We start from the raw sequence: 25,481 nt of genomic DNA, 5'->3' as shown, positions 1-25,481 counted from the left end.
CTGTGTTCAAAGGCAGCCATTTTCACACTGTTCAGGGACACGCCGCAAGAAGGAAAAGAAAAAAAAAACTTTTTTTGTTTTTTTTTTTTTTTGGAGCGGGGGGGAAAGGTGGAGGTGAGGAACGGAGGGAGTCTCGCAGTGAGAAATCGGGGAGAGGCAGGGAGAGAGGAGCAGGGCCTGTGCCCCGCTGCTGTCAGTTTGTGGAACCCCCTCGCGGTTCTGGCTTTGGAGTAAATGCAGGCCCAGCAGTGCCTCCCCTGCCCTGAGGCACACAAACCGGAGGCCTTCCCATATTCCACTTTTATTTTCCTGGTTGCAGAACGCCTCTGGCTATTAGAGCTGGTGGGGCTTTTTTTTATTTACTCATAAAATGTGTATTAGAAGAACTAAGCAGATATGAAGAACCCTCGTGTAACCTAACTTTCAGTTTTATGCTGCTTCTCTCTCTCACTCCCATCCCCCCCCCCCCCCCCCCCCGGGCCCCCAACTCGTCCCTTCCTCCTCCTCTCGGCCTGTGAGGAAAGGAGGCCTGCATTAATGCCTGCAACACAAATAGAGGAATGGCGAGAGTGCCCCTCCTTCAAAGACTTTAGATTGTATTATTATTTTTTTCCCTCTACAATTACAGAAAATTGCAGCTGTGCCCTAGTGCTGTGTACTTGTCCCCAGCACCTGTAAGAGACGAGAACAAAGCAAGGGGAGGGGGTACTGTATAATGCGCAACTGCAACGTTGTAAGAATGTTATGCACAGGCCTCACAGCAAGGGGAGGAACGTTGTGAGAATGTTTTCATCCCTCAGAGCGTGGGGAGGAACTGTCAGCCTGCTGTCCTTGTTAGCGGGTCATTATTACCAGCTCTGTGGCTGAGAAAGCTAACGCCAGAAAAACATGCATCTTACAGATATAGATGATCAGTGAGGAGGGTGAAAATCCAACTTATTGGTTTTTGGGCGATAATTATGACATGCTGTTTCTATGCACACATACATAGACATGCAAGCAAGGGTGTGAGAAGTGTGTGTGTGTGTGTGTGTGTGTGTGTTATGGAGGCACAGTGTGGCCACAATGCTAGTAAAAATGTGCTTTTTTTATCTTCTGAAATCCATGTGCTGAGGTCCAGACCCCGGGCGTGGTCTCTGGGAGCCAGTGCTGCGCTGTGATTGGCCGGTTGTGTGTGTCTGCTGAGGTGCCATGCTCGTGGGTCAGTATGGCAGGGGTAGATGATCCTGGGTGAGAAAGACACCCAAAGTCCTGAGCAGTGGGGTGTGTCCAGTGCCAGGTAGCTGTGATGTCACACCCGTTACCTGTCCAGGTTGACATGGCAGCCACATTTTTGACAAAAGGAGGAGCTGCCATTGTGTCCTAGGGCACACCTATTTGTTGGGATGGCCCAGGGTCATGTGACCAGCCTGGGGAGGTCAACAAGAGGTCATACATGAATGCCAGCCCCCAAATAGTCGGCCAAAGAGATGGTCACTGGTTTAGAGACATTTGACATTTTTACCGACTCTACAGAGAAAAACCACTAAAGTCCATCTAAGCCCCACACCCCCAGTTAGCAGCTTTGACAGACGGCCTGCCTGTCTGCCAGAGTCGTCTTTCCCTTTTTTCGGACAGGAGCGCCGCGCTGTAAGGGCCTGTGCAGCGCGTGGCCTCGGCCGGCTGCAGACTTTAACAGGATTTGCGGCGAGTTTCTAAGAGCATTAGTTTCAGGTTTATTGCTGGCGATTCGCTGAGTGCCCTGATGTGTGTCTGCGCTGTGGGCGCAGGGGGAGCTGTTGCAGGGTTTGGCTGTGCCTCGTTAGCGTCGTGATGACAGCTTGTGTATGCCTGGGTCATGCTGCACAGAGGAGGGGGAAAAAACAACAGCATACCAGCCTGCAGTTTTACACACAGGCTGCTCCACAGATTTACTGTGCTGGTTTTTTTTTTTTTGGTGTGTTATGCGAGCTATGTGGAGCTGGTTTGGGGCTTTGGGGGTTGTGGTGAGGGTGAGGTTCAGGGTTCGAGGACACGCTGCAGGTCCACGGGAAGTCCTGCCAAGGGGAGAGAGATGGCTTGGCCCTCTGTGAGGATTTAGAGAAGACCCTCGCCTTTCACTTCATCACATTCTATTGAGTCATTGAGCTGCCATTGTTGGGCCGCCAGGCTGGAGAGAGGGGGGATTAGAGGGGGGAACCCCAGTTTCCGGGAGCTTCTGTCAGGCTGCAGGGGGTGGGGTGGGGGGGGGGGTGCGCTGTGGAGTAATTTGTCACAGCGAACACTTGAGTGGCGTGGAGGAGTTCAGCGGGAGAGTTTGGGGGGGAGGAGCCTGAGGGGTCGGAGGTCAGGGCCTTCTCGTGCTGTGTGTTAGCGCATTGGGCAGCTCCCCTCCCTGGCACGCCCACACACCCCGTGGGGGGGATTAGAGCAGGGGGGCGTGTGCGCTGTCAAAACAGAGGAGCTGCGCCTGTCTGTCTCCATGCGTTACCTGCACTCACACCTGTCACCTTGCCTTCCTGAGAGACAGGTGATCACCTGGCCCCTGGCTACCGGAGAGGGAGGGAGGGGGGGGAGGAGAGTCAGAGAGAGAGAAAGAATGGGAGTAAAGAGTAGTAGGAGTGTGGCATAAGTATAGTATGAGTAGGAGTAAACACATGTTGTATGCTTCTTACGCATGTTTCATGCTCCATAATAAAATTTTCCCTCCTGCCTTCAGCCTCTCATTGGCTAATGAGTCTGATGTGAGTTGCTGTGATTCGTTTGTGACTTACACATGTATATAACCTCACTGAAGGGGGTGTTCCCCTCCCTCACCCAGCAGACCCCCACAGCGGCCAGAGCCTGCACCCCCAAACCGCAGCGAGCAGACGAGTGACCCGCTGCAGTGCTGGGCTGGCGCTGACCGAAAAAAGGAAACTGGTGGATAATTGTTGCTTTGTCAGTTTACCTGCCAATTAAACAGGCTGAGCCGGGCCTGTGACTCAATGCTTCCACTGCAGCAGAAACCGCAGGCTGGTATCCTGCAGTGAACTCTGCTAATTACAAACGATTGGGCAACAAGAGGGAGGGAGGAAGCGAGAGAGTGAGAGAGAGAGGGAGAGAGAGAGGGAGAGGGAGAGGGAGAGAGGGAGAGGGAGAGGGAGAGATGGAGAGAGAGAGGGAGAGGGAGATGGAGAGAGAGAGGGAGAGGGAGAGGGAGAGGGGGAGAGATGGAGAGAGAGAGGGAGAGGGAGAGGGAGAGGGAGAGGGAGAGAGCTGGTGGCTGGTTGGGGGCTGAGAGAGGGAGAGAGCTGGAGAGAGAAAGGGTCACAGAGAGAAAGAGATTATCATGGCATTGAAATCTCAGGCAGTAAAGCTGTCTCTCTCTGAGTGTGACTGCAGGGTGTGGAATGCCGCTGTGACCCTTACTCTGCTGTCACGGTGATCTGGAGACGGGCTCGGCGTCATGGTGTGAGATGCACGGTGGGAGATGGTGTCCAGCCGAGACGCACGCTCTCCCCTGTGATTGGGCCGTGGCTGAAATCCCGTCTCTGGCCCCGCCCCTTTCAGCGGGCGGTTCCGAGAGGCCGAGGCGTGACAGCGAACCGCAGAAACAGGAAGTGGCAGGAAGCAGAGGGCGACGGGGTGCGGGAGAGGGGGGAGAGGAAGACGAGGAGGAGCCCCGCTCGCCCTCAGAAGTGGGCAGAGCGGCGGTTTCACTCTGCGGGAGTGAAGCGACCGCCACTCTCCCTTTCAGGCTCCGCCCACTTACCACTAAACTCAAGTGAACCACAGTTTAAAATCAAGCAAAGAAAAACACCGCTGAGTACGCTGGTGCTGGGGCTCTCCTTCCCCAGAACCCTGCAGGCTGAGTGCACCTCCCTCCACACGGGCCCTCCCTAATCTTAGGCTTTCACAAGTTTTTGGTTTTCTGTTCCGGGTCAGTCTGGGAGGGGTGCCTTCCTGGCATTGTTGTGACTGCTGAGTGGGTTTGGATGAGCCAGTACCAGGGCACAGCCTGTCAGCAAGCTGTCCAATGCAGTGCCGTTTGTAAAACATTAACCAGTGAAGACGTCTTTTTTCTTGAAGGTTGGAATTTGGATAAAATGCAAAAAAACAAACACAAGAGAAGAAGCTGATAGCAGGATTGTGATTGGGTGATTGGTGCCTGGATGAAGTGACTCAGTCTCACTCTGGGGCTGGGTTTGGCCTTGAGTCCTGGCCAGGGGTTCAGTGGCATCGCAGGCGAAGGTACAGGGCCAGACGACTTTCCTGCGGGGATCTGGTGTGGTGTAGCCAAGCATACATTTAGTATAAAAAAGTGACATTTCTCATTTCTTTCGTTCGTGTTTTCTGAGTGTTACTCCAAATCCGTTTCCATTGGTGGAGCTGCTGAGGTTTGGAATCCCAGAGCTTCAGAAGTCAATGGTACTGTGTGTATGTCTTGTGCCATTTCCTTCTTTTGGTTTATCTTTCGTTTTTTCTTTGATTGGGAAATCGCTGCATGTGAGAGGTGTGATATCGGACTCAGCCAGCATAAGTTCATTGTCGTTTCACACACCACATCAGTAGGACTTTGTGTTTCCTTTGTGTGTGTGAGAGAGAGAGAAAGAGAGAGAACAGAATTCTACAGTATGACTACTTTTCAAAAAGTATTTTGTAAATATTTTTAGAACCATTTCAGATGGTCACTGTCCACTACACATTTCTGCAGTTATGACTACATTAACTAAATTCTGCAGTATGCCATATAATGTAAATGAAGTCGGGCTTAAACTCTTTAGTTGGATTATTTGAATGTTTATTTGAATTGACTCCACTGCAGAATTTGCACATGTTCTTAACAGAAGTTCAGCAGAGTTGACTGGGGCTCGTCTCACAGGTGCAGGCTGCTGCTGCCATATTTCAGTCTCAGTGACAGAGACAGAGTCCTTCTATTCGCAGTGCAAACACACAGGAGGCGTTTGGATTCATACCCCAAATAAGCGAGCCTTCAAACAGACAGAGGAGAAGCAGTCCTGTAGAGGAGAGGGAAGAGGCTGAAGGTTGTTAGACTATGAAGGGGGCGTGTGGGGTGTTGGGGAATTTCAGGGGAATAGTTTTGTGTTTTGGGCGGGGGGGGGGGGGGGGGGGGGGGGGGGGGGGGGGGGGGGGGGGGCTAGCGTGGGGCAGTGACCAGACTCCACGGGACGGGCGTGTAACGCGGCCTGCTGCATGCCGTCTGCCGCGAGTGCAAGGGCTTTTCAAAGGGCAAAGGTCAGCGTAGGGCTGGCAGTGGGACCGCAGGCGAGCGAGCAGGTGGCCAGAATCTGCAGAATGTGCTGGGGGGTGGGGGGGTAACGACATGTGACCCAGACAGGCTCCCCCCCCACAGAGTTGTCATACACAAGGTTGCGACACATGGTTTCAGTTTAGTTCTGCCTCTCCTCTTTGGAGAGACAGAGTGTAGAAGACTTGAGAGGAGAGACGTGCCTTCCTGTCTGTACTGGGGTCCGTCCACCCCCCCCCCCCCCCCCCCCCCCCCCCACCAGAAAAAAGGAGCAGCCAGTAGTTTCATTTATTCCCATTTTGGCTCTGAATTTTGACTGGAGCACTCATTTGTCGTTTGTGGGAAGAGGTTTCTTTCAGTGTCCTGGCGTATTGTTTTGAAATGAGTGGGTTCTGTTGATCAGGTGATACTGGGAGTGATGGGGAAACCCTGTCCCTACCTCACACGGCCTCTGTCACTCAATGAGGCGAGTGTCTCAACGCTGACGGCTGCTCCTCCATGTGCAACCTTATGATTTTGTTTGATGGATGTTGTTAGCCCCCCCCCCCCCCCCCCCCCCCCCCCCCACCCCCAAACCCCCACCAGCTGCAGGGGAAGAATGCTAGCACTGTGCCAGTACATTTCCGGGTGCGGTAGGGGGTGGGAGTTCTTATTCAGAGTGATAAAGGGTTTTTTTTGTACCCCCCCCCCAACCCCCCCAATAGTTTGAGGAAAAAACTTGGCAGGTGTTTCTCTCTTCTCATTGGTGCTCTCTCCCAGTGGGCGGAGCTTCATCATTCCAGATCTGGCACTGTACAGATGGATTCAACCCCTGGTGAACACTGATTTCAGATCTGTGTCAGCTCCCTTTACACAGAATGGTTTGGGCTGTAATCAGGAGGTGCGTTTACTGATCCTAAATCAGCTGTCTCCTGTTGTAGAAGAGTGGAGCAGAGCAGGCCCTGTCCGTGTGTCATGTGCCAGCTGTTTGTTTTTAATATCACATTTTTCAGAGCCTCTTGACACGAGAGATGTTCGAGAGATGTCAGGACGGATCCCCTCCTCAGAGTTTTCTTTCAGTAACACAGTTCAGCATAGAGTTTCTCGTTATTAGCGAGCCCAAACGGCTCAGAATGCCCTTGTCCAGGTGGGTTACCTGAGGAGTAACTAACGTGAGTGTGTGTGTGTGTGTGTGTGCCTTCTCACAAATTCTCAGTGCGTTTGATGCAAGAACATCACTACCGAATACTGTGAACGGAGGCTCTCAAACTCACACGTACTCGTACGTGCACTCACACACCCTCCTCTGTAGACCATGCAAATGTGCAAGAGTGCAAATCTTCTTTAGTACCTGAGGGGCTGTGAAAATGAGGAGGCATCTCCTTGCATTTCAGTAAGGGGTTGTGTAGCGGTTGTTTAGCAGTTGTTTAGCTGTGTGTTGTAGTCCAGTTCTCCACAAGCCTGCTCTGGAGGTTTTATAGGTTACTGCTCCATCATGGTTCCGCAGGCAGGGCAGATGGTGTGGGGTTAGCTGTTCGCTCTCTCCGTTGACCGCACTGCTAAAATGCGCTCGCTCCTGTCCCACTCCTGTACATGATGTGTGGGGTCTGTGGTCTCGTCGCGGGTTCATGGGAGGGGCTCTTTCTTGTTGGTATGTTTGCGGCGTGGCGGGATTGGGCTCTGGCGGGTTCGCGCCCTGGCGATCCCCTCTTCAGCGGGATCTTTAGCGCTCCATGCCCGCAGGACACAAACAGGGATCACCGTGACCCCTGCCCCTCACCATGATAAGGGTTTATCAGCGCACGGGCAGGCCCTGGCTGAGTCGATGAGCAGCCATTATAGCAGCTCTCCCCGAGGGGACGGCTCAGTGGAGTCTCGCTCAGCTGGGACACGTGGAGGCACCGCCGAGCGGGACTCCACTGACATGGATACTCAGGCAGGACTGTCCCCAGCGCCTGGAGCTTGTGCCTTAATTACCTCTTCTCTCCATTATGCGGCAAGTGTGTAATCTGGGGCTTTACCGTGTAATAGGTGCTGCCTTCCAATAGCCAGGTCTGTCCACTTGGCCTTGTCCATGGATGTAGTCTTTCCAGCTAGTCTCTGCAAACTGGGTTAGGATTGTGTTTGGAGATTAAGGTTTGGTTTAGGCTTAGGGTTTAGTATCTGGGTTGAGGTTAGGGGTTAGTAGCTGGGTTGAGGTTAGGGGTAGTGTCTGGGTTGAGTTTGGAGTTTAATTTTGGTTATTTTCAGTCAATTAAGGCCCTTTCATACCCACAAACTGGGGTGCTTTCAGCCAACTATTCTGATATTGTATGGGTTTGTTTGTTTTTTACCTTATATGTCCCCATTTCTACCTGTCTCATGCAAGAAGAATCTATCTGTATAGCTTCCTGTTGGCTTGTAAATGTTGCACTTGAAGTAGAATTTATTGCTGCAACTGTGTGATTCCAATTAAGGCAATGAGTAAGACATGGAAGTGGTCTCGGTATGAGGCAGCATCTGGGTATGAGTTTGAACAGAAGAACATGTGTGGAGGTGTTTTTGATTTGGAATTGAATTGAACTGAACTGAATTGCTCCCTCCACCCTCCCACCTTGAGATATGTGCAGTGATTTTGTTTGAGTTCACACCAGACATGAAGCTTCATCAGACTCCAGCTGTGCCATCTCATGGGCCATCGTTTCCCCTGAATGTTTTTTTTTAATGTTTTTTTTTTGTTGATGTTAGTTGTTGTTGTTTTGAAACCATGTGATCATTTTTGAGAAACTTTTGCTTTCTGCATTTATTCCGTTCTTCATTTTGTGTTCTGCATTGTTAACATGTTTTTTCTTTGTTTCTCCGTTTTTGTTTGTTTCTGCCGCTCAGTACCTGCAGATGAAATGGCCCTTACTAGATGTTCAGACAGGAAGCCTTCAGAGCAGACAGGCCCTAAAAGATGCCAGGTCTCCGTCTCCAGCACACATCGTTGTAAGTAACTCCCACTAGTCATTACGCTTCTTTCAAACCTCTTTATTTTTCTTTCCTCCTTCTGCACCCTTTTTCGTTACTGATTACACTTCTGTGAGATTAGCCTTCCTCTAAAAATGAGCCTTATGGAATGAGAGTCTGTTAAGAAGCCCTCGAAACTGTTGAAAAGAATGTGATGGGTGATACAATGTCAGAGTATCGGAGAGTTCTTTCATTGTCCCCTGCGTATAGTTAGTACCTCCCCCCACATCCCCCACCCTTATGTGGATTAGACAGTGAGGGCTAAAAGTGTGTATATACCTGTCAAGGTGCTTTTACGTGTGAAAAGGGCTTATTGGCCTTTTGCAGGCCGAATGTGTGAAGTTGTTGCAAACAAAACCGCAGCAGCAGAAGGGCAGGCTTTGCGAGGGGTAGTGTAAGGACACAGAGAGGCGTTAAACGCTGCGATGTGGTCTCTGATCACACCTCCTGCTCCGAGCCGAGCGCCGTGCCGTCTGGCCGCACTCTCCCGAGCGCCTACCGCTCCCCTAATAAGGAGTGTGAAGGCTGGCGAAGCCGCGTACCTGTCCAACCAGGTAATTAAAGCGGCCGCACAGGGAGCCAGACCGGCTGCTAAAGATGGCCTCCCACTCTGGAATGTTTATTCTGCACTTTTATGAGGATGCCGTGGGCAGAGCCTGGCTGTCCTCATTTATGTATAATATATTATACATATTTAAAAAAAAGGCAAAGAAAGGAGGAGGCCATCACAGGACAGAGCGGGAGCTGGAGAGTTTTGGCCGCATCCACGCGAGAAAAATCAATATGGAACCTGATATATTTACATAACCTTTTCTTCAAGTTGGGGTGTTTACACACAGTCCTGAAAGCCTGAATTATAGAAGCCGTAGTGCTGTTATTTTACATACTCTATGAGTGATGACATCTGCATTTTTTAGCCTTATTTACAAGTGGGCAGTGATCAGGAAAAACCTAGATAGATGTTTTTGCGGTTAGCGCTGCAGCTTAACGGAGGAAATGCCAAAGATAAATGGAGTAGCATTTTTAGCCTGTGCGTAGCCTGTGTTTTTATCGGTTTTCTTATTTAAAGAAGATGAGGACTGTGTGACCATGCTTTTAAAGGACACCTTTGAGGAAGTGGGCCAAGTAGAGCATGTCTAAGTCCACAAATGATAAATAATTTCACATTTTTGTGTGAAGTGAATTTTAAAAGTTAACCGTATACGATTCTTACACACTTTTGTATTTAGTAAGTATTGTTAATTGCTTGTTATTCATAAGTCAGATGTTGTAAATGGCTTGCATCTGTAGTTTCAGCTCTGCCTTTCAGTGTAAGATAAAGAAGTCAGGCAGGGAGAAAATCACAAACAAAAGAAACTCAACATTTCTGCCAATTTGATCTGAATAAAGCTAAAAATAACCTCCACAGAAAACAGGGTTCATTTGAAACAGAAACTTGTCAAAAGTTGTGAGTCACACCAAAGTGGTGCGGTTGAGTGTTCTAATGAACAAAAAACACAACAACGCAACGTGGCGCATTTCCTGCGTGCGCTGCCAATGCGATGCCAGAGTTTTATTTTTGTATCTGAGGGTTAAATAGGCCAACCCACACGGATATTTTAGGAAAGAGAGACAGAGAGACGTTCTACTCAAGCTCTTTAAAAAAGTAGCAGCCAGTTAACCGGCAGGTAAATATTTAAGTTTAATTCTCCTCTGAGTCAGACAGTTATAAATACCTATCAGGTCAGGTCTTTTATTGCCATTTACAAATGGATGTTTTGTAAGAAGGGGTGTTGTAAGTTTGCCACAGTTATCAGTACATTTGAAAAACGCAGCCTAGCCCAGGCTGCCCCCCCCCATGCATGTTTAGATATTTCTTCTGTTTGAATTTGTTTTGGTATTTTTCCTGGATTGTGCGGATGGTTTGTCTGGGGCCTGTGTTCTAGTCTGAAAGGGGGCTGTGCGTTCGCCGGTGTGATTGAATTGAACGTGACACGCATGGCGTATTGTGCCTTTCGAGGAGAGTTTATGTGGGTTTGATTTGATATTGCAGCGGTTTGCATCATGCTGGGTAGACTTGGAGAGGACCCACTCAACTTAGGAGCCATTTGTTGGCTGTGCAATCAGAGGGAAAGTGAGCGGGTGCTGGTATGGTGCTGGTTTGGTTGGTTTCGGGTTGATCCCCTAATTGCCCCCAGGAGAGACGCCAGGCTCTAAAGCCAGATAATAAAGGATATTAAAGGCCTTTTTCTTAAATTTTTATTTCATTTTATTGCATTTTCTCCTCAGCCATAAACAGTAGGGCGGTTTGTTTTTTTAACCTGTTTTTCTTGCGAATTGTGAGGAAGGAGACGCCTTGACCTTTCGAGTGGAGAATGCGCACCTGAGCCGGAGCGATAAGGGGCAGACGATAGCCACATGCGATAAGGGGAGGGATACGAAGTTCAAGTGTCTCTTAATAAAGCAGGGAGGGAGTGGGGGGGGGGGGGTGGTGGTTGGGGGGGGGTAACAGGATTAGGGAAGCGAGTGTGGAAAAGCCAGGCGCAACTTTGAAGGTACAGATTGACGGTAAAGGGAGTAAGGCCTAAAGGAAGCCTGTAGCGTTAGCACCTCTCCGTCTGTCTCTCTGCGTCTGAGTGGCTGCTGCACGGCTGCTCTCCCCTCCGCTGGTCTCCTTGCTGGGAGCTTTGAAGGATTCCAGCGCGCGGCGCCCTGCAGATCGCTTCCCGAGCAATTTAACTCTGAACGTCTGTAGCATGAGCGAGGCGTCGAACCCCAGCCCTGCTGCACTGTCCTGCGCACGCAGCCACACACCGCGTCCTGACGCTGACGGGCTGCGCAGAATTTCAGGGTGAATTCAGTAATTTATTGCAGAGATTTCACACAGGGCAATTAGTCTTCTCTACACATGAAGAGATGTGACAGAAAAAGCAACGTCTTTGTACACAGTCGTTTGCAACCGTTCATCTCGTTGGTCCCCTTTAAAAAGCAGGAGTTTTTTTTTTTTTTTATTTAAATTTGTTTTCCAGAGTAAATATTCAAAGTTGTGATAATTAACATAAACTGTCAAAGCCACAAAACCATTAGCAGTGAGTGTTTTTTTTTCCTAGAATAAACTGTAACGTAAACAAAAATTTCTTTGGCGCTTTGCGCAGGGAGATTCTGATTCTGACACTGATCCTAGATCAGTCCGAGTGTCAGGCTCAGGGAGGTTCCCAGAAGTGTGTTTTACAGATCCGGGTTAATCCATTGATTTAAAGTCCTCTCCTTGCGGTGACCAAAAGTCTCGCTTACCTCACATGATCGTGAGCTGGATGAAATCAAACTCTTCCCAGCAGGCCGATTGGCTGAACCAGGATGTACTGCAGGATAATTATCTGCGGGCGAGAACTTTAACAAGGCACTTTGTTAGGGTTTCAACAGACAGGGCAGTTTGGAACGGCAGGATCTTTTTCACCTGTGTTTCCTGGAAGAAACGGGTGCAGTCAGGTGCTGTCAGTCACTGTGCGCACCAGTCAGAAGACCTTTGTTCTTCATGTCACTGAGTCAGTGGTGGCATGTGACAGCCCTGCCCATTTCAGGATTCGCAAAGCTTCACTCTCCCGTGTCTGGGTTTCTCCGCTGCTTTGACGGTTCGAACCCCAGCTGTGGCCCCTCTGTCAGCGCCCCGCCCCGCCCCGTGTACGGCAGTTACTCTGCAGATGAGGAAATAAAGACGGGGAGAGGAGTGCACGCTGGTCGCTGCTGCATCTCCGGAGCAGGAACACGCTGCTGTGACTCAGGTTTTAATGATAGCTGTTAAAACTGACATGCTGGGAACTGGGGCAGAAACAAAAAAAAAGGCATTCCCTAGGAGTCCTGTTCCGCCGGACAATGTGCCCATTGTTTTCCTGGGCTTTCACAGCCGGCCAGGAGAGGGGGAGTGTTAACCACTTCCACTCCGCTGCAGAGCCGCTGAGTGTGTGGACAGGGAAGGAGGGGGGGAAGGAGAGGGAAAGTGAAGGAGCAGAGAGGGAGGGAGCGAAGGGAGAGAGAGTGAGGGAGGGAAGGAGAGAAGAGAGAGGGAGGGAAGGAGGAACGAGAGACGGAGAGGGAGGTTTGTTGTGCTGTTCTGTGAGTATTGCAGTCAGTTCAGTATGAGCAGGGAATATGATGAGCAGTGGTGACCCAGACCTAAGACAGAGTGGGTGCTGTAACTTTTAAAAGGAGGAAGAGAAGGGTTTCCTGGAAGGTGGCGATGAGGAAGCATCCGCAGTAATCCCCCAGCCTCTTACTACGTCACAGAGGACGAGACGTGCCTTTGGGACTCTCTCTCTCCCTTGTTTTTTGTTTTTAATGAGTTCGTTGGGGTTTGTGAATGAGTGGTGACGTCACCCCATGGTGCAGAGCCGTGTGTCCGAGCGCGACACAGCGACCCCTCCACTCACCCCCAAACTCCATCAGCCGCTTCTGCTGGGCCTCTCGCTTTTGTCTGTACCCCCCTCTCCCTCTTCTCTCCATAAACTCACTCCCTTTTCTCTATCAGTCTCTCCCTCATTGTCTTTCCTCTTCTCTCTCTTTCTTTCTTCCTCCCACCCTTTCTCTCTTTCTACCCCCCAACTTGGACTTTCTCCCCTGCTCTCCCTCTGACTCTGTCAAATTCAAATTCAAAATCAGAGGTGCTTTATTGGCAGGACGGCAGGACGGATGAACACTGTGTTGCTAAAGCTCTCTGTCTTTCTCTTTCTCTCCTTCTCCTTCCTGCTCTCGCTCTTTCTTTCTTTCTTGCCTCTGTTTCCCTTTCTCTCCCTGTCTCACTCTCTCTCCCTGCCCTGCTTTAAGTTGGGGTGGTACCAGGTTAAAGGTTAAAGGTTAAAGGTAGCTGTACCTGTGGAAGCTGAGCAGCTCCTGTTATGGCAGTGTCAGTGGTCCTCGTAGATGTCGGTTGTTGTCTTTCAGAGGTACCGTGGCTGAGCTGCCAGTGTCAGACAGCGTGTTGCTGTATCAACGCACCTGGCTGTCAAGGTCAAGTACCACAGCCTTTGTGGATGCTGGGTGACCAGAACCATCACCTTCAGACAGTCTGTCTTGAGCCGTGCCTGAAGGAAAATTTCTCAAGCTGATTGCCAGTGTTGTAAGGAGATCATGTTTATTTGGAATGTTTTTTCTTCGCCGTCTTTGCGCATGATGGGTCCAGTGATGTTCCCATGGTGAAGTGATACAAATATGATCGTATTAATCTCGATATGCTTAATTGTTACAGTGGTGAAATCTGAATTAAAGCGCTGACACTTGTCTGTAGACTGCCTGAATTTTCCCAAGTGTTTCACCTGAGGGCTTCATCGAACGCCACATTTAGGGAAAGAATCACTGTAACTTCCCCGAAGCACAATAAGCCTTCACCAGATCTATAATGTCTACCTGAAACACCCCCAGCCCTGACTGCTGGGACAGTGTAGTACTGTAGTATCACTCACTGATTCGCTCACTGATTCGTTTGGTCACTAACGTGCTCTCACTCGCTTGTTCACTCGCAACAAGAGCCACTCAATGAATGTGCAAATGAGTGTGTCAGTCACTGAGTGAGTCATTGTGTGATTGAGGGTTTGAATCACTGATGGAATGAGTGAGTTGGTGTGTGAGTGAGTCAGTCGCTGATTGAGCAAGCGAGTGAATGAGTGAGTTAGTGTCCCAGGGTGTGTGTGAGAGCCCTTACTGCAGTATGTGAGTGCTGTGTGTAAGGTCGTTGTGCTGGCTGTGTGTGTGTGTGTGTGTGTGTGTGTGTGTCCGTGTCCATGTCCGTGTCCATGTCCGTGTGCACGCGCGCGCGCTGTGTGTGTGTGTGTGTGTGTGTGTGTGTCCGTGTCCGTGTGTGTGTGTGTGTGTGTCTGTGTGTGTGTGCTATGTGTGTGAGCTTTACAGTAGGGATTATGTCATAATGGGAACCAGGTCAGTCACACCAGCGCACTCCGATGGTGAATGTTTGACTAGTTGGGGTTTGGGGGGGGGAGCGTGTTCAGAGATAACCGCAACACGTACACCCTGCACACATCACGGAGTCTGGGAGCGTGACCTTTGACCCTGCGGCTCGAACAGCCGTTTCTTGTTCGGGCATTTGCAGTGGCTTTTTTCCCCCTTACTTACAGTCTTGTCAGATGGTATTAGGCTTACAATCCAGATGGAACACCATTAAATAGAGTTTTTCTTTTTTTGTTACGTAATTTGCAATATGGAAATGGGCTTAGTCTTGACTGTGCCAGGCGTCTGTGCCGAGCAGTGGTGAAAAGGCCTGGCAGATAGCATCAGGTTTTGTAAAGTGATGTAAAGACATGCATCTCCTCTCTCCTTCCTCCTCTGTCTCTTCCTGTTTCCTCCTCTCCATCCCCTTAACGGTGTGAGTTACAGAACTCCCACCCCCACCCGCAATGCAAACACAACTCCCTCATGTTCAGCTAAAGATATCACTGTAATAAGCTTCCAGGAAAAGTCCTTTTTAAGCAGGAGTCCGGTGTTAACACCCAGATAGCAGTGACTGACACATATCAAACACTCCAGGATGATCTTCTGTTCTCTGTATCTGTGTGTATAATGTGATTTGGCTTTGGCCCAGAGGGCCTGATGCTAGGGGAGAGAGAGGGAGGGAGAGAGAGAGAGAGGGAGAAAAGAAAGGTTGTGATTTTTTTTTTTCCTGAATCCCACTCTTTGCATTGATGCGGTAGCAGAATGAAGTGAAATAAATAAAGTGCAGTGAAAGTGTGCGTTTCTAATGATGTGACTGGGGACGTCCATGTTTGCCTTTCAGGCCCCGCTCTGTTTGGAGTTCCCTGGACAGGCAGATCTGAACCTTCACCAATTTCAGTTGGTGAGAATTTAAATTCCACGTATCTTGTAGCTGGTTTTGAAAAAAAAAAAAAAGGAAAAAAGCAATGCGAATGTTGACTGTGCTCCCCCCCCCCTCCCCCCCCCACCACCCTTCTCCTGCTGCTGATGATGTACCCTGTGCTCCTGTGTGCTGTTTGACTGTGCTGCTGCCTGTGCTGGCACAGTGGTGCTGATGGAGGGCACTGTGATCACCTCTCCTGTGCTGGCTGTGGCAACTGTGTTGGTATCCAGACAGTCTGTTGAGTGTAGTGTTTGTTTTAGGAGTAGGTTTGTGGGCTTATGGGGGGGTTGTATTGTGGTTAGAAGCAAGGTGAGGTCCTGTTTCGTAGTTTCTTTAAGTGATGTTGTAATGTTTTAGTGACACTGATTGTTTGATCACTTTGTGCTGTGACCTGGACGGGAGAAGTATTTTTGGTGATCTGGTGTGTCGGTGGTTGTGGGTTCTGAGTGTCCCTTCTCTCTGGAGTCGGGTTGGATAGCGGGGCACTGTGGTCTTGGGCTGATTGTTTCGGCGCTGTTTGGCGGCTCAGGGCTGTATCGGTCAGGCGTAGGGTTTGGCGCTGTCAGCAGAGGAGTCGGTGAGGTCCGGCACTCACCGTTGTGCCTGCATCTTTTCATTTGTGGTGCACCTTTGGCTTTTTTTTGGGGGGGGGGGGGGGGTGCTTTGTGTTGTGAAGGAGGACTCTGAAGGCTTCCGTCAGGGAGCGGGAGGTGGAAAGAACTTTGGGATAAGATCAGACTTTATTCTCCCATGTCTTTCATTGTCTGATGCTCTAAGGATCCAAGGACCCCAACTGCAGGCCGGCAGACAGTTAAAAGATGTTTTGTGTGTTTTGTCTCTTCCTCCCGCCTTTGTGTGGCCAGATTCAGCACCGCAGCGCGAGGAAAGAGTGTGTGTGTGCGTGTCCGTGTCCATGTGTGTGTGTCCGTGTGTGTCCGTGTGTGTCCGTGTGTGTGTGTCCGTGTGTCCGTGTGTCCGTGTGTCCGTGTGTGTGTGTCCGTGTGTCCGTGTGTCCGTGTGTCCGTGTGTCCGTGTGTGAGTGTGTGAGTGTGTGAGTGTGTGAGTGTGTGAGTGTGTGAGTGTGTGTGTGTGTGTGTCCGTGTGTGTGTGAGGGAGAGGGAGAGGGAGAGGAGTGCAGCCTCCCTGGAGGGCCACATATTATCAGCAACATAAAGAGGGACACAATAGGTAGCCTTGGACGGGCGAGCAGATTGCCTGCAGGATCAGGTAGCTGAGACTGTCTCGCTCACCTCTGTCACACTTAGCTCAATGTTAAGAGGTGGAACATTGCAAGATGCAGATGTCATGGAGACCTTGTGAAGATTAGCGGCTCCTGCTCATTGTGGCCTGTGTCTTTGTCAATTTCTGGCTGATCATGATGCTTGTTGATTCCCGTGCACCGCAGGACTGCACAGGCATTCACGAGAAAAGTCATTCTTGCCCCCGTCGCTCTCTCGCTGGAGCAGTGAATCGTGGGGATTTTTCCCTTCTTTTCAGAGTCGGGGAGCTGGAACCTGTTTAACCAGGTTAGGCTGGGCTTTTTGTGTTTGTGTTTGTGTGTGTGTGTGTGTATGTGTGTGTGTGTGTGTGTGTGTGTGGGTGTATGTGTGTATGGGTGTATGTGTGTGAGAGAGAGAGAGAGAGAGAGAGAGAGAGTGAGCAAGAGAGAGGGAGAGAGTGTGTGATGTTAGTGTGAAGTTGTCGGGAGAAATTCTGCACCCACTCACAGGGAGAGATAAGCTGAACACTCTTGACACTTGCTCATAGCAGGTCACCTGAACACACACTGCACATGGTCATAGTAGATTACCTCTTTGTAGAAGAAGTGTTACTTATGCCCAAACACCACAGAGAGACTTCCTGTCCTGGTAGGAAGAGGTCTGGTGCACACACCTCGCCCAGCTTCCTGATCTCTTATGATTATCCATAATATTATTCTTATGACGATTGTCATTATATTTGTGGTGATTAATAATATTGTTATTATTACTGTTGCTATTGAAATTGCCCTTGCTTCAGTGAGAGGTCATACCTTGTACCCCCCCCCCCCCCCGTGTTTTGGTAAATGTTTAGTCTGTGAGCATCAGACAGGGTGAGAGGGCAGGTTCTACTGTCACAGGGGTGCTGGGGTGGGAGGGGTGTCAGTTGAGCCCCCTGCTGGTGTTAGTGATGAATGCCAGTAATGGTTACAGGTCTGTATGTCATGAGGCATGTAATTCATGCTATGTCTGCTGGAGCAGTTAGATCTGCAACTTTACAGCTTTAAACAGCTGGGATGATATCTGACCTCCCTACCACAGCCTACTCCTGTCTCCTGCCCAGGGTGTGTGCGGCCATGTGTGTGTGCCTGTGTGTGTCTGTGTGCATGTGCATGTGTGTGTAAGCCAGCGTAGTCCCTAGAGCCTCCCCCACATCGCCCTGGCACAAAGCTCTGCCATTGTTTGGCCGCAGTGTATATCAGGAGTTCTCCTGCACCCCCTTTCCCGCCAGCGGCCAGCCGGCTCATGTACCCCTGTACATTCAGGAAAGATTCGGCAGCAGACCCTCTGCTGAGCGCTCACTTCTCCTGATCGGGGTCCCGCGGTGTTCCCCGTTCCCCTTGGCTTCGAGAGGCCTGCGTGCCCCAGGGCAGGGTGCTGGGAAAGGCTACAGGGGAACGCTGTGCTTCTGGAACAGCATCAAGGGGTCCCCTCTCTCTCACTCTATCTCTCTCTCCCTCTCTCATTCTGTTTCTCTCTCTCATTCTCATTCACATACACCTTCTCTCTTAAATGCACCTACTGTCTCCCTTTCTCTCTCTCTGTCACACATACACTCCCTCACTCTCACTCTGTAGTGAAAAGAAATGTAACTGTCAAATGGAAATTTGAACTCCTTTTCATTTGTGTTCAGTTGATTGACATGAGGAGTGCCCTGCCCCTCCTCGCCCCTCCCTCCGCTTTACCCCATTGGCAGGGCGGGGCTGAGAGAGTGTGTCAGCGCTGTGTTAGTGCTTGAGTGTTTTTTTTTTTTTCTTATCTCAGAGAAACTTGTTTTGACAGAACTCCAGGTGTCTCATTGTTGGGGCTTGCTATGGTTCAGAAGATTTACCAATTAGTGTCAGGCGGGGGGGTGTGGGTGGTGGGAGAGGGGGGGTGGTCTTGGAGGGCTGTGTGGTGAAGAGGGCGTTGGGTAAGCTGATACAGGCCTGCGGGGAGCTGAAGTGGGAGGGGCTTGGGAAAGTGTTGCTTGTTGAGTGGTAGACAGGGCTGGCCAATTGTTGCACAGGAGCAGCCTGGCAGGAAGTGTGTGTGTGTGGGGGTGGGGGTTCAGATCAGGGGATTCCACATCATGCTTTGCTGGGGGTGCGTAAGCCATCACCACGACCCCCAGCCAAAAGAATCACATTACTCACATCATTGTGAGAACATTTTGGCAATGTTACAGCAACATTATCATCAGTCTCCCTGCAGTGCTTTCTGCTGCAGATCAGCTGGTCTCCTGCCTCTCTGTCTCTGTGCAGAGTCTGGACGTGATTTGTGGTGATTGTGGTTACGCTTTCTGTCCTGCTTTGGTGGTTTGTTTCCCGAATGTCATTGTTACCCGCTGCCTATCTCTCAGATGCCCTTTGTGCGCGGAGAAAAGCCTGGTCTTTTACTGCTGCTTCTCGTTGGCCTGTGCTGCTTGCTCACTTCTCCGTTTCGCTTAATTGTTTAGTATTTTATTAAATATTTCCTCTGAATGGCGCTTGCGCAACCACAAGGGCGACCTTTGTGTGGTTCTGAGAAGCGTAAAGCTTTGGAAAAGGCCATTTTCTCTGTTTCTTCTCTGGTTTCTGTGCCTCTGTAACACTGACCTGTTTGTAGGAGGTAAGAGGCTCATTAATGCAGGGGTTTGTTTATTATTACTATTATTCTGTATAAAGTGTACGGCTGGCGTTTTATTGCCGTTGAATAAATTCACAGACTGAGTGGAGGAGACCTAATAAAAAGTTATTTCGGTTGTGTTTCAGGACGTGAAGGCGTCTCATCCAGGAATTAAGAGGTTTTTTTTCCTGTAGGATTGGCTCAAAAATAGACCAAGTAAAAAAAAAAAAGCAAATAAATAAATGAAATGAAGTGGGCTCCCAGTCAGATGAAACCACCTAGAGACCCACAGTGTGTTCACAGACTAACCGAGTGTTTTGATTGGACGAAAGCCTTAAGGTTTGTGCAGATGGCAAGGTTTATACTGGGGTCACCATGGCTGCCAAATATGATGAGCTATGAACAGGGGGGCAGAGGTGGTGTGGGGGGAAGGGGGGAGTATATTCCCCAAAAAAGAATTTATTGTTATGGCTGAACAGTACGACAGTGGAAGTGGACACCTCCTGCATGTGTGTGTGTTGGCAGCAGGAGTGTATGCGCTGCTGTTGCACTGTTAGAGAGAGAGAGGCAGGGGAGCTATGTAGCAACACTCCATATCCCATTACAAAATACTTCTGCATTGTTGTTTTTGTGTGTGTGTGTGTGTGTGTGTGTGTGTGTGTGTGTGTGTGTGTGTGTGTGTGTGCGCGCGTGTGTGCTGCTCTCAAGTACTGCAGCTTGGATTTGATTCCTCGTTATTTTTTGTCCCTGTCACTGTGGATTCGCTGTGTTCTGGAACACAGTGTGACATAGGCGAACACACAGCCGTTATCTGTGTTTATCGTCTCTCTGGGATAGTTCAGAATCCGAGGGGAAATTAGGGACAGCACCAGGACATGCATATCTGTGTTTACATACAGCGCACATACATACCTCTGCAAGCCCACACATGTTTTTCCAGTTTTTGAAATGATTATTATTCAGATGGAAAGAGTTCCAGTGTGCGTGAAGCCATATGTGTGATTAAAAGTCAGCATGAACAGGCCCTGCCCCCTGTCTCTGCACAGAAAACACACAGACGGGGATAAACCCAGGGAGCGCATTTGGTTGCGCTCAGCTGTCTTGTCCCTGGAGTGTCCAACCAGACATTTTTCCTCGGGTTTAATTTCCAAATAAAGGGAACAGTAAGGTTTAAATAGTGTTTTAGGCTCAAAAACTATAAATGTTAAATTGTATAAATCCTGATGAGGTTTTGGGAGGGCGTTCCTGCCCCAGGGGCCCTCACCCCTCCAGTGACTCCAGTTACAGCAGCATGTAGTGAAGCTGATGTTTGTGGGTAAGGCTGACATATGACAGAGGTCAGAGGTCACACTGCATGGGCCAGGCGCGTAGCAGCCCGGCTCTCACTCCTGTCACCGGTACCTGATCTGGGCACGTCGGGCCGCCTGTCACAGTGATCTGACAGGTGAGGGGAGATTGGTGTCAGAGCATCGGCGGGCCCGTTGCATGCTGGGAAAATAAATAAATACATAAAATAAAAAATGTGCACGAGTTCTCCAAAGTATTTGTGACGGGGGGGGGGGGGAGGATTCTGTCAAAACGCAACTTACTCATCATCCATTATTAACATCATCTAAACAGCTTATCTGTGTATTTATTCGCTCATTTGTCTTGTTAACATCCTCTTCCTGAGCCCAGGGAAGGGAGGCGTGTGACAGCTTTGTGCGCACTGAGTGGAGGGGAGTGTGCTGTGGACACGCCGCGCGGCACCTGCCGTCTCATTAGGGACGCCGCGCAGCGCTGTAATATCTGCGCACCGATTCTGGTTCCGCCCGTCTTTGAACGGCAGAGGCCCGTTATCTCCAACATGCCCCGTTTCTCTGTAACAAGACGTTTCTCCGGGAGCGGCTGCTTTTGACGCGGCAGTCCAGTCTCCACGAAAAGCAGACAGGAGAAAGGAATTTAATTGTTAAGCGCAGAGAAGCAAGAACTTTAGTGCTGTCTGCTTATACTGTTGAAGCAGCAGGGGTGGAGCTTCTGTTCCAGCGCGCGTGGTGATTGGTCTTCACCGAGCCAGTCAGCTTGTGATTGGCTCAATTAGGACCAGTAATTGCTGTATTGCTTTAAAATGGATGTGTGTGTTCATGATTGTGCGTGCTTGGACGTGTCTGTGTGAGTGTATAAGTGTGTGTTTGAGAGTGAGTCAGTGTGTATTAGTTTGTGAGTGTGTTAGTATGTGGGAGTGAGTGAGTGTGTTTGGGAGTGTGTGTTAAGTTGTGCAGGCTGTTCTCAGACAGGCCTTCCCCTGCTCTGCTGTGTAATTACTTGGCAGGGAGCCACTGAAAGCTGAGGGCAGGATAATGGTGGGGTAAAGCCTCTCGAATGCTGTACACCGCAGCTGTTCCAGAACGGAATGGCCCTCAGAAAGCCGTAACCATGCCGAAAACTTCACTCGGCCGGGGCGTCCCACGCACACTTTCCAGCAGAAACGCCCTCCTGGTTTTTGCAGGTTTCAGTTGGAGCTTTACATCGGGTCTGGCGTCTGTGTCCCAGCATGCAACCGTAAAAACCAAGATCAGGAGCCCCTGCGTCTCTTGCATTTGTTCTGTTTTTTTTTTTTTCTGGCAGCACGGATGTCCCATTGTTTGATTTTTACAAATTACCAGGGTTTCATTTATTCTTTTTTATTTTTGAAACAGGATCAGTGAGTTTTTGTAGGTTTTAGGACACTGCGTTTTAGGCTAATGATTTGCATGCTTGTTCGAGATGCAAGGCTCTTTTGGTTTCATGGCTTTTAACTCATAACTGACAGACTTTCCCAGAAGTCCTTGCTGTTTGAAGCTGCCTGTTCGGACAGAAAAGTACAGATGGCGGATTCTGCGGGTAAAAAGGAGTTTGTTTTGTATCTCACTAAAAATATTGAGAATGAGTCTGGACCCATATCCTTCTGGTGTCTTTCTGTTAATCGCTTCCATAGCCTTCTTTGAAATGCATTGGTAAAAGGGTTTGATCAGTGCAGCCTGTAACACCAGCAGCCCACCGTGCATTGCAAACCATTACGCCTGTTCCCGGAGAGGTCACAGGTCACGATGTGATGACACAGAAAGCGCGATCCAAAACTAAACAATTTTGTGCCCCACTGCTTGCTCGCACGCTGGGTGCGTTATGCTTGGCAGCGTGCTGTGCGGAACACACACGCAGGTAGTGTGCAGTTTGGAGCGCAGCTGTGCTGTAACCCGAGTCCCGGTGGGCGGAGCCAGAGCGTGTCACAGGCAGCTATTCCTGTGAGCAGCTGCGGGAGAGGGCGCAGACAGCAGTGGTGGCTGAGGAGAGTCAGTTTGGACCCCATTTCCTTCTGGTGTCTTCATGTTTTCACCTGCTCCTCCACTGGTGTGCGTTATAGACAAGACACAAGTAGTGTTTTGAAGCAACGTATGTGTGCTGTTAGAGCAGCCTTGCTTCAGCGTCCAAGTGAAGTTGTGAGAGATGTCACTTTCGGTGGCTCTGTAGTAGAGTAGAACTCCCTTTTCAGACTGCTGTCAGTGCTCTTCTGACATCTCTCTTTTGGTTGCTTTCAGCTGAATATTTCACCCTTCTCTTCTCCTCAGAGTAAGGCGTGACATCACAAAGTTAACTCCTTTCTTTTCCTTCTGTCTGAAGTTGAGCGCTTAGTTAATTTATTCACTCAGTAATTAGACATGGAAATTCATAGCAGTTTTGTATTCTTGTATGTTCACCCAAACCTGTTCGCTCACTCCACTCTTTGCATTGCAGCTGGAAGATGATTCAAATATTCATTACCTCTGTTTGGGCTGCTAATTGCGACAACTGTAATCTACCGGCCTTCTTGACCGCATTGAGTCGGGGTTTGAACCAGAATCTGGGGAAAACTGACAGAACAAAGGCCTTTGCACAAACAGTTCATATACAGCTCAGTACTACAGCTGTAATAGTGATCAAAAAAAGATTCCCTCCGCTTTGAACTTCTCCCTTTTTCCGTCTGCATCAAAAAGAAATCAATAAGTGAAACTTTGGAGAGCGTGTATCAGTTTTTCCTCTCCCCCTCGCATCGTTTGTACGCCGCGCCACTGGAGTAAAGAGCAAAGCGCCGAATGGCGGTGGAATGACACCGCTTGCGTAGCGGGGAGTGCGGAGAGCTTCTCCGACGCAGGAAATCAATGGACGACCGCTTTTACACGCCTGGAAACAGCACATGAGGGAAAACAGTTTTTGAAAATGATGGTCTAGTTTTACCTGGTACAGAAAAAAATCTTTATATATTTATTTATAAAATAAAACATCCAAGACTATCAGGAAAAAAAGCCTACCTTAGAGAGGCAGGGTGCGCCCGCTACCTTTGTGCTCTCCAGCTGTGTGGAAACGTGGCTGTGGCTCTCTCTCTCTCTTCACAGCGTTTTTTTGGGGGTGTTTTTTTTTTTTTTCCCCCTCTTCTTTGCCCAACGTTCTCCGTGGCTGTGATGATTGGTGTTCCACGCGTGTATGTTTTACAAACATCGGCAGAACATTCGGTGGCAAACCCAGGGCAAACGGTGACGGGCCCGGGTTCCCGTGTTTCAGATTTATTGAAATGATTGAACTTTTCCATCAACCTGGACATGCCTCTAGCTGTACTGGCAGCTAGCTAAGCAGTGCCAGTTAGCAACGTTTGACTCTGAGTACCATCATGTTTGGAGTAACACTACCAGATGATGAATGTAACAGATAATCTGCAACGTTCTGAAAGACACCGTGCAACATCATTCAACACTGCATATTTCAGACGGAGAGGGGCTTAATCCTGAATTGATGTTTGTTAATTGCAGGGTTCATTAACTGTGAGGTTGGTTTGATTCCTGATTTGAGAGGACACCTCTGGGCTAGGAGAGTACTATCATTTTGATTTTTATTATTTATTTTTCTTGTTTTTGTCTGGCTTCCTGTTTTGAAAGCCATTAAGGATGTGTGTTTCCTCGCAGAGAGAGACGCCATGTCCTTTTGAAAGCCGTCCAAGTGCAACATGGGAAAGGCGGAATGATACTTATCTGTAAACAGCCCGATAGCAGGAAGAAGCCTCTCCCTGGAATGACAGATTCATTTGTCTGAAGGAAGAGGATTTTCTTGCTTTTAATTTTCAGATGAATTAAAGTGAGGACCCTTTCATGTGATCTCTGTGCTCTCACAGTGACTTCGCCCTCCAGGTTCGGATGTAGAATCTTGGGTAGTTCCCAGCATGCTTTGTTGCATTGGCTCCTTTCGCCTTGTGAGTTTTCTCAAAAGGTCAGGTGTCTTCATTTAATTAAACGCGATTAATTTCACCATCAAATGGCTCGGCCTCGGCCTGGCCCAAAGGCTGCTCTGGCATCATCCAAACAGATCAGCTCTCATTTTAAAAATATGCCCCATTTTACTGTACACCAGTGTTCTGCAGGTGAACTAAGTGAGTAAGTGAGGAGAAATAAAAGTTGTAAAGTTGAAATATTTAGTATTTTGAGAACTTTTTCACATGCAAAGAATCCAAAGCAGATATATCTACAATTCAGGGAGTCACTAATCATTCACTACGGTTGTGTGTATATGTTTCAAGCATGTCACAGCTGTACAGTCCTTCCTGTTAGTGGTCTAAAGGTTTTCTATGAATCACAGCACACATTGTGGCACAGTCAGAATAGTAGTGATGTGTGATTTTTGTACAGAGAGATGGATAGTGACTGACGGGCAGAATCCACTGTGGACTGAACAGATTGTGACCACATTTCCTGGCCAAGTGTTTGGCCACTGATGCACATTGTGATATCACCACCTCGATGCAGATTATGACATCATCAGAGCATGCATTGATCCTGCCCTAGATTCAGGAGGGAGAGAAACATGGTAGACAGTGTTTAGCAGAGGATGCCGCACAATTAGACAGCTCGGCTTCGGCAGTTTAGGCTTTTCTGTAGTCCTTCGAGCTTCCCTTCTTCTCATGGTGTGGGCGTGTGTAGCAATGAAAGAAACATTCCATCCAGATCAGCAGTTTGATGCTTCTCTTGTTTGTACTGTCGATATTTTTTTTTTTCCTTTTGTAAACAGAGCTATGGACAGTAAAGATTGCCTTTGTTTGTATATGCATATTAATTTGTTGGGTAGCTTGATACACAGACATTAATCTTTTTGTAGATAGATAAGAAAAACTAGTTGTGACAGCAGTAATAATGACAGGCACTATTCCTTTTGGCTGTGACTGCATTGTTGATAGTGTTGCTCTCTGATGTCTCTAGTGGTAGAGCAAGGTTACTGCAGAAGCTGTTCTAGTGTGGATGCACATAAACTAGCCATGTGTCATTCTTTCCATACTGTTCTGAGTGTACATGCATTGTCCATACCTGTAATTCCATTTACAACCACTAGGCCTTTAGCACACCCAACAAAGATTTCCAGTGGTAAAAACATTTTAACGCTTCATTCTTGTCTGCCTATTACGGCATCTTTATTGTCGTCATATCACGGCAAGAGAGGAAAAAGGCTTTGGTATGTCTGGCATCTTTGGCGGCTTCTTTCTGTAGCTTCATATCATAGACAACGCTGTATCTGGCTGGTGGCTTCTGTTTAGCATACTGTCAAATTTGTATCACTGCCA

The 25,481-nt window shown here is 49.0% G+C and overlaps 1 protein-coding gene across 18 annotated transcripts in view; it reads left to right on the top strand.

The window, feature by feature from the left end:
* Positions 1-25,481, top strand: part of tcf7l2 (transcription factor 7 like 2) — a 96,771-nt gene that overhangs the window by 23,678 nt on the left and 47,612 nt on the right. For 10 of the 18 annotated variants that reach the window (XM_036549459.1, XM_036549439.1, XM_036549497.1 and 7 more), the window contains exons 4-5: positions 8,075-8,176; positions 14,958-15,017. The exons of 2 other annotated variants lie outside the window; for them this stretch is intronic. In XM_036549459.1, coding sequence (XP_036405352.1) covers positions 8,075-8,176; positions 14,958-15,017 — 162 coding nt within the window. The remainder of the gene's footprint in view (positions 1-8,074; positions 8,177-14,957; positions 15,018-25,481) is intronic. 6 more of the 18 variants (XM_036549542.1, XM_036549550.1, XM_036549524.1 and 3 more) reach the window with 1 other exon arrangement.

This window comes from Megalops cyprinoides, chromosome 1, assembly GCF_013368585.1.
Source record: "Megalops cyprinoides isolate fMegCyp1 chromosome 1, fMegCyp1.pri, whole genome shotgun sequence".
NCBI lineage: Eukaryota > Metazoa > Chordata > Actinopteri > Elopiformes > Megalopidae > Megalops > Megalops cyprinoides.
This window is presented reverse-complemented; position numbering and strand designations above follow the sequence as displayed.